The 9,640-nt window shown below is 37.9% G+C and overlaps 1 protein-coding gene across 1 annotated transcript; it reads right to left on the bottom strand.

Moving 5' to 3' along the window:
• Positions 1-6,732: 6,732 nt before the first annotated feature.
• LOC108332753 (uncharacterized) lies at positions 6,733-9,385 on the bottom strand. The gene is made up of 4 exons (XM_052867867.1): positions 9,212-9,385; positions 7,647-8,962; positions 7,420-7,476; positions 6,733-7,336 (listed from the first exon to the last, which is right to left on the bottom strand). Exons 1-4 carry the CDS (start codon positions 9,383-9,385, stop codon positions 6,733-6,735), a joined length of 2,151 nt encoding a protein of 716 aa, XP_052723827.1.
• Between the last annotated feature and the right edge of the window lie 255 nt (positions 9,386-9,640).

Below are 9,640 nucleotides of genomic sequence, written 5' to 3'. Positions count from 1 at the left end.
CAAGTCACTTGGAAAAAGATTGTTGGCATCATGGAAAACCTCAATGCCACTATTGCAAGAAATTTGGTCACGTATTAAAGTATTGTCGTAATAAAAATAAGCATAAAGCAAACTTTGCAGAAGAAGATAATCAAGAGAAACTCTTATTCTACGCCAATCAAGAATCTTCTGGTAGAGAAGGAAGTTGGTACTTGGATAGTGGATGCAGCAATCACATGGCGAAAGATCAAAGCATCTTCAAAGACATTGATAAATCTGTCAATGTCGGAAATGACACCACAATGGAGTCTCGAGGCAAAGGAACTGTCATGGTGGAGACAAAGAAAGGTACGAAATTCATCAAGCATGTTTTACTAGTTCCAAATCTTAAAGAAAATCTTTTAAGTATTGGCCAAATGATGGAGAATGGATATTCTCTTCATTTTGAGAAAGATACATGCAAAATATATGACAGTAAAATGATAGAAATTGGCCAAGTAAAAATGGAGAAGAGAAATAGAAGCTTTCCTATAAGCTTCAAACCTGGAACTAATATTGCCATGAAGGTAGAAGTTGATGACTCATGGCTTTGGCATAGGAGATTTGGCCACTTCAACACACATGCCTTAAAGCTTTTATATCAGAAAAACATGATGAGAGATCTTCCATGCTTCAAAGAGAATAATGAATCATTCGAAGGATGTCTCCTCGGAAAACAACACTGATTACCATTCTCGACAGACAAAGCATGGAGAGCAAAAGACTTATTGGAGTTGATTCATACCGATGTTTGCGGACCGATGAGAACACCTTCACATCATAACAACAGATATTTCATCCTCTTCATTGATGACTTCTCTAGAACGACATGGGTCTATTTCTTAAAGGCAAAGTCATAAGTTTTTGGAGTATTCAAGAAATTCATGGTCCTTATCGAGAAGCAAAGTGGAAAACAGGTAAAAGTACTTAAAAGTGATCGTGGCAAGGAGTACACATCTCGCGAGTTTGACAAATTCTGTGAAGATGAAGGCATAGAGCGACAACTTACAGTCGCATATACTCCATAACAAAATGGTGTATCAAAGAGAAATAATTGCATAGTTATGGAGATGGTAAGATCAATGCTGAAAGAGAAAAGTATGCCTAACACTTTTTGGGCTGAAGTAGTCTAGACTGCAGTTTACATTCTAAGCAGATGTCCAACTAAGGCAGTCCAAGACTAGACTCCTATTGAAGCTTGGAGTGAAAGAAAGCCATCAGCTAAACACCTACAAGTATTTGGATCTATCTGTTACATACATGTTCCTGATCAAAAGAGGCATAAGCTTGAAGACAAGACTATACGAGGAATATTTTTGGGATATAACACACAATCAAAAGGCTATCGAGTTTACAACCTACAAACAAAAAAGCTCGTCATTAGTCAAGATGTTGAATTTGATGAAAATGCTTCTTGGAATTGGGAAGAAGAAAAAGTTGTTAAAAGCAACATTCTACTTCAAGTGCAACAATCTCAAGAAGAAACTCAAGAAGAGGTAGAAAATTCAGGTACACTTTCTCCACCTCCACAACAAGATTCTTCACCTGAATCTGGTCCAAGAAGAGTAAGATCTTTAGTAGACATATATGAAACTTGCAATATGGTCATGATTGAGCCTAACTGTTATGAAGAAGCCTTAAAGCAAGAACTATGGTCAAGGCAATGGAGGAAGAAGATCAAATTGAAGATATGTTACCAAAGCCAACATTTGAACTACTGCACACATAATGCTTGGAGTTATCGAATTTGCATTAAGGAGGAGTATTAAAGTGTAATGCAAATTTTAGAAGAATGTAGAAGCTCCTTAGATAGAAGAATTAAAATGTAATACAAGTTTTAGAATATTGTAGAAAAGCCTAAGATAGGAAGAAAAATCAATAATATTCTACATGGTTTGAACAATGTTGAAAAGCAAGAGCATGCCTAAGGAGTTTTTGGCTGAAGTAGAACAATGAGCTATATCTATGTGCAAAACAGGTGTCCTCTTTCAAAGTTGAACGAGAAGATACCATAAGAAGTTTGGAGTGAGAGCAAGTGCAGTGTGTCTCATCTTAAGGTGTTTGGTAATATAGCTTATGGTCATGTTCCAACTCAACAAAGAACAAAGCTTGAAGATAGAAGCAAGAAAAACGTGGTATGATGAAAAATCTAAGCCATACAAATTGTTTGACCTAATAAAGAAAAATGTTACTATAAGCTGGGATGTTTAAGTTGATGAAGTGAATGAATGGGACTGGAACAACTCGAAGGAGGAGTCTACTCGAAGCAAGGAGGTCAAAAATTTTTAGATCACCATCTATAGTAAATGACGAGACCTTTAATGAAGAAGATGAACCCCGACAACCAAGCATACGAAGTTTGCAAGACATATACAACTCCATTGAAGAAGTGCATATTGTATGTCTCTTAGTAGATTCAAAAGATCTAAGCTTTGAAGAGGTCGTGTAGGAGGAAAAGTAGCAAAAGGCTATGGGTGAGAATATCAATACAATAAAACTCAATAACACGTGGGAATTAATCGATCTACCTAAAAGAGCTCAACCTATTGGCATGAAGTGGATGTATAAGAAGAAGACAAATGTTGAAGGAGAAGTTGAGCAATATAAAGCTCGACTTGTGGTGAAAGGATACAAGCATAAGGAAGGAATAGACTATGATGAAATGTTTCCCCAGTAGCGAGGATGGAAACAATTCGATTATTGATTTCCCTTGCAGTTCAACATGAATGACCTATGTTGTAGATGGAAGTGAAATTTGCATTTCTAAGTGAAGTCTTGAAGGAGGAAGTATTTGTTGAAAAATAACTCAGATATTGATAAGCCGTCGTTGAAGCTATCAAATTAATACTACTTTTCAAGGCAACTTCAGTATTGCCAAGTAGTATTCAAGAAAGTAGACATGGTTGAAGTAACCCTGAGTCGTCTCCCAATGAACACGAAATTGCTTTTGAATATCTGACTCTTATGAATGCTATGTTATGCAATGCTTATGAATAAAAATGACGTTTGGAGAAGGTTTAAAGAACAAATAAGAAACTTAAAACAGTTATGATTAAATAGGTTAATTCCACTGCTTTTCCAAGATAGATTCATCATCGGTTATTCACGGATAATTGTTCAATTGATTATTGTTTAAGTTTCAAATTAATTAAAGTACATTCTCAACTAATTTGACGGCCATCATGCATTTAACCAAAGTAAATTCTCAATCAAATGCAAAACCTTTCTAGATTATTCACAATAAATTCAACCAAAGTAAATTCTCAATCAAATTCTATTGTGTTTAATCATGTCTATTCTTAAATCTCCTAACCAAGTTAAAAGTTAATCAATCAAAGTAAATTCTCAATTGATTATAGTTGAAATTATTACTACCAATCAAAGTACATTCTCAATTGATAGTAAAAACCATTTAATCATATGAAAGTTCCTAAATTAAATCAAAGTAGATTCTCAATTTAAACCTAGAAACCCTAGAACTCATATAATTAATATGCATGTAGATTCAAACACATTATGATGCAAAAATCTTTGCTTTTAACAAGATAGAGAGATGAAAGACATAGAGAGAGAACAACTTAAATCAATAACCAAAGTAAACAATTGCATTAACTCAATCTAACCTCAGAATCCATAATGGAATTACAGCAGAATAGCCCTAGATGCTTAGCTCTCCATGAATGGAGTTGAATACAAGATGAAAGAAAAGTGAGAGGAGTATGAGAGAATGAATGGCCCAAGTGAAGTCCCCTGGGTCTCTTTAAATAGGCTTGATTGGGCTTGGACTCTGAATATTCAGTTGATAGAATCTTTTATCTTATATCTTCCAAATAACTAAAAGATTTAAACAATTATAACATTATTTGGAAGATATTTTCTGTTGATATTACCAAATTAAATTAATTCAACAACTGAATTTTTATTTTTTATCTTTTCTGACTTTCCAAAATTGCACAAATGCCCTGAAATTTTCTCTATCTGCGCTTTAGCCCCAACTGAATTCTCCAAAATTGCACTAGAACCCCTGTTGACCAGCTTTAACCAGACTTAAGCAGTGTTGACCAGCTTTGACTGAGGAAGGACGCGACCAATGAGAGCTTGCCACGTGTCAGCCTTTTCCCACCCAAAATTAGGGTTTTGCAAATTGGGGAAAGGGCTTGCCGCTGCCGTGAAAGAGAGAACCCATTCTTCTCTACGCGAGACCATGGAGGCTTCGGCCTGCTGGATTGTTTTGTTTCTTTTCTTGCATGTCTGGCTTTGATGCAGGTTCCATGGTGCTACGGTAATGGTGGATGGAGATTGGCATTAATGGAGGCGTGATTAGGTTTCGAGAAGCTTGCGGCATTTTACTGGTTTTTTGGGTTTTGCGGTGGTGCTGTAGTGAAGATGATGGATTGTTCGAGATTAGCAAACCCGCGAGGAAGATGACGGTGGCCGTGGAAGAAGGTCGCGAAAAGCGTGGGTGTCGCGGTGGTCATGGAGAACTCGCGTCTGGTCTTAATGGTGTGAGAGTGATTGGTGGTGGCTGTCCGGCGAGAAAGGAGAAGCTTTGCTGCGATTTCTGTGGAGACGAAGATGCGAAAGGCGTCGCGAATGGAGGAGGAACTTACGAATCTAACGGTGGCTTTGGATGGTGATGGTTGTGTGTGGAAGAACTCGCGATTCTGGTAGAGCGAGGAAGATGGCGGTGTGCGTTGAAGGTTCCGATGGTGACAGAGGCTTGCAGCGGCACATCACGGTGAAGGTTGAGGCGCTGTGGTGGCGGGAATGGTGGTCCGTTGATGCGCCGGAGAGAAAGGAGGAGATGAACGGTGGTCGTGGAGGTTGCAGCAGCGGCGGACGTTGACGGTGGTTGCTGTACGACGGCGGCTGTGCGTGATGACGGCGGAACGGCAGTGGCGGCTAGGGTTTGGATTAGGGTTTCTCTTTGGAGAAGATGATGCACATGTGTTAGGGTTGAGGTGGCGTGTTCTGATTGGTTCACTAGTAAGTGAAAGGATTAATGATGTGGCATCATCTGGGTGGTTCAATTTGTTAATGGTGGATTGCCACGTGGCATGATCTGGTGAAGTTTGGCTTAGGAGGGGTATGGGTAAGGAAATTTAGGGGGTGTATTTAGAATAGGGTTACTGTTTGGCTTAGTATTGGGCTTGTTTAAGAGAAGAGGGGTGTATATAGGGAAATTGGGAAGTGCAAGGGTAAAAGTTGTCTGTTTGGCCCATCTATACATTATTTTCCAAATAAAACCTGATTTTGGGCCTTGAATTGCCATTTGGACCAATAAAACTTATATTCTCAGCGGCACAAATAAACATTAGAACATCCAAGAATAATTTATGCGCTAAAACTTACTTTTTACGTCTCTTTATTTCCCAAACCCAATAATTCCAATCATCACAAATTCACTTAAAATCAACCATTTAAACACAATTTTCCCATCAAAATTTTAATATTCAAACATAAATGTGGGCATAAATATGCACTCATCACACTTCCACACTTATCCTTTTGCACTCCTGGGCAAAATTGATTAATTCCAAGACTTTGTTCTGAGTCATTTTATTTCATATTTGCACTTGGATCAAAAGAATGAGCAGCACCAGACATAGATCAATCATTTAGGTATTACTTTGTCATTGACATTCAAATGGAATCACTTTATTCTTCACACATGAGTTAACCTTTTTGAATTCCCAAGAAAATCAAATATGAAAGACAACACTCAAGTCAACATGTATTTATTTCTTCTCAATTCTCTCAAGCGTTTTTGGCTTGTGTTTACACTCAAAATACCCATGTAAGTAGGCACCCTTAATATTAACAAGATTCTGTCATTCACATACTTCAGAAAACATGCAATTATTGATCATGAGGGCTTTTTAAAGGTTGTATTGAGGCCAAGGCAAAGGTAGTGAATATTCTTGGAATTTCTGAGCTTTTGAAATTGATATAGAAAGAGTAATGATACTTCAAAAATAAATCTATTTCTTGCTCTTTTAAGGAAGATTTACCTTCTTCTTTTTTTTTTACTCCAACTTTTCATCTTCCTTTTACCCTTTTTATTATTTTGTGGGTGAGGTAGTCACCCACACACTTATTCATCACTTTACTTCTAACAGAATCCATTACTCCTTCTTCTTTCCTAAGGTAAGGAACATATGATTTTTTATTTATTTTTTATTTGTTGAAAACAAGAAAGATAAGCTTAAGGCTCAAAAGGGGTTCTAATGGATAAATGTTAGGACAAGTTTATTTGGCCAAGTAGCTAAAACAAAAAAATGCCTCAATCATTTTAAATCATGCATATTCTCCTTAGTTGCACACATTAGAGTATCAACAAAACATGGGGAATTCACACAAGAAAAATAGGTATGGCACATGGTGGTCCATCCTTAACATTAGGTTCAAAACTCACATGGTTCAAATTTCTTTCACAAAAGATTTAATCAGGAAATTCTCAAGTCAACTCAATCAGCAAATCATAGAAGCACTTTACTCATATCAACATGACTCATTTTTTTTTCTCTTGAATTCATGATCATTCCAGTTACTGATTCAAACTCTCAAATCCAATGCAAATATTTATTCAAAACAAACAAAATAGGGAACAAAATTAATTGTTTTCCCACACCCCCACACTTAAACTATGCATTGTCCTCCATGTATACCTTATATATAGAATGCAAAGAAAAAGTATGAGGGAACTTACCTCCTTCATGGTGGAAGGAATGTTGGAGTGGTCAAATTCACTCCATCCATCGTCTTGTTCAGCATGTCTTGATTTTCATTAAATATCTGCAGACGATGGCCATTAACCTTGAAGATTCTATCAGAAGATTCTTCCTTGATTTCCACTGCTCCATAGGGAAACACTTGTGTTACAATGAATGGACCTTCCCATTTGGAGCGTAATTTACCACTCATAGGCCCTACCCTGGACTTGTACAATAACACCTTTTGACCTTTGTTGAAATCCTTTTTGGTCACAAGCTTTTGATAATGGAATTTCTTGGTTTTCTCTTTGTAAAACTTGGAGTTTTCATAGGCTGTGAGCCTAATCTCCTCTAGTTCTTGCAGTTGGAGCTTTCTCTCTTTCCCTGCTCCTTCCATGTCCAAGTTACAAGCCTTCATAGCCCAATAGGCTCGGTGTTGAATCTTCACAGGTAGATGGCAAGCTTTTCCAAATACAACCCTGAAAGGTGACATACCTATTGGTGCTTTGTAGGCCATCCGATGTGCCCAAAGTGCATCATCCAATCTTGCGGCCCAATCCTTCCTGTTTGGCTTCACTAGCTTTTGCAATATCTTTTTGATCTCTCTGTTAAAGACCTCAGCTTGTCCATTAGTTTGAGGGTGATATGGTGATGCGTCACCCCATACTTTTTCAACATATTCTCTAACAGCTTATTGCAAAAGTGGGTCCCCTGATCACTAACGATGGCTCGTGGTATTCCAAACCTACAGAAAATGTTAGATCTGACAAAACTCATAACAACTCGAGCATCATTAGTCCTTGTAGCTATGGCTTCCACCCATTTGGAAACATAGTCTACAGCAAGCAAAATATAATAAAACCCAGAAGAAGAAGGAAAAGGACCCATGAAGTCAATACCCCAAATATCAAATACCTCACAATATAGCATGGGTTGTTGAGGCATCTCTTCCCTCCTAGTGATGGATCTAGCTGCCCTCTGACATTGCTCACAATTTTCATATATCCTTCATGCATCTTTAAAGATGGTAGGCCAATATAATCCAACACCTTCCTACCTGTCCTTTGCGTGCCATAGTGTCCTCCAAAAGGTGATGAATGACAAAATTCAAGCACATAAGGTATCTCTATATCAGGAACACACCTCCTTACAATTTGGTCACTACCAATGCGCCATAAGAATGGTTCATCCCAAACATAGTACTTCGCCTCACTTTTCAGTTTGGCTTTCTCAGATTTGGAGAAAGATGGAGGAATAGCTGAAACAGCCAAATAGTTAACAATGTCAGCAAACCAAGGTTCAGGATACATACCTTTTACAGAAGTTAATGCTAGCAAGACTTCATTAGGAAAATCATCCTGAATAGGAATTTCATCTTCTTCTTTTTCAATCCTACTAAGATGGTCTGATACTAGATTATGGGCTCCAATTCTGTCCCGAATCTCAATGTCAAAATCTTGGAGCAGTATCATCCATTTGATCAACCTTGGTTTGGAATCTGCTTTCTTTAGAAGGAATTTCAATGCAACATGATCTGTATAAACAATTACCTTGGATCCAAGTATGTATGATCTAAATTTATCCAAGGCAAATACAACAACTAGTAATTCCTTCTCAGTTGTGGTATAGTTTGCCTGTGCAGTGTCCAATGTCCTGGAAGCATAGTATATCACACGTGGTAGCTTCCCATTTCTTTGTGCAAGTACCGCTCCTACTGCAAAGTTTGATACATCACACATCAACTCGAATGGCAATGTCCAATCAGGTGGTTGGATGATGGGAGTGGTAGTGAGTGCCTTTTTCAAGGAATCAAAAGTGACTTTGCACTTCCCTCCAAAGTCAAATGGTACATCCTTCTGAAGTAAGTTGGAGAGGGGATTAGCTATCTTGCTAAAGTCCTGTATAAACCTCCTGTAAAACCCTGCATGACCAAGAAAAGATCGAACCTCTCGTACAGAAGAGGGGTAAGGCAATTGTGAAATAACATCAATTTTAGCAGGATCTACAGATATACCATTCCTAGAAACAACATGACCCAAAACTATACCTTGTTCCACCATAAAATGACATTTTTCAAAATTCAAAACAAGGTTAGTCTCCTCACATCTCTGCAAAACTCTTGCAAGATTAGCCAAACAATTATCAAAAGATGAACCATACACACTAAAATCATCCATGAAGACCTCAATACAATGCTCCAATAAGTCTGTAAAAATACTCAGCATACATTGCTGAAATGTACCAGGAGCATTGCATAAACCAAATGGAATTTTCCGATAAGCATATGTACCAAAAGGACAAGTGAATGTAGTCTTATGTTGGTCCTCCGGGGCTATACAAATTTGAAAATACCCGGAGAATCCATCTAGAAAACAGTAATGTGACTTACCTGTCAAACGGTGTAGCATCTAATCCATGAATGGCAAAGGAAAGTGGTCCTTTCGAGTGACTTGGTTCAATCTCCTATAGTCAATACAAACCCTCCAGCTATTCTGAATACGAGTAGGAATCAATTCCTCCTTCTCGTTTTTAACCACTGTGATTCTAGATTTCTTGGGAACCACATGTACAGGGCTCACCCAAGTGCTGTCAGAAATGGGATATATAATACCTGCTTGTAGCAACTTGGTTACCTCTTTCTTGACAACCTCCATCAGTTGAGGATTCAGTCTTCTTTGAGGTTGTCTCACTGGTTTAGCATCCTCCTCCAAAAGTATTATGTGCATGCAAAATGAAGGGCTAATACCTGGAATATCTGCCAAAGTCCAGCCTATTGCTTTCTTGTGATCTTTGATAACCTATAATAGTTGTCTTTCCTGCTCATCAGTAAGCAATGCAGATATAATAACAGGGAGTTTCTTGTCCCTCTCAAGATAAGCATATTTCAAATGAGATGGTAAGGGTTTCAA

This window comes from Vigna angularis, chromosome 8 (genome assembly GCF_016808095.1).
Source record: "Vigna angularis cultivar LongXiaoDou No.4 chromosome 8, ASM1680809v1, whole genome shotgun sequence".
In the NCBI taxonomy this organism is placed as follows: Eukaryota; Viridiplantae; Streptophyta; class Magnoliopsida; order Fabales; family Fabaceae; genus Vigna; species Vigna angularis.
This window is presented reverse-complemented; position numbering and strand designations above follow the sequence as displayed.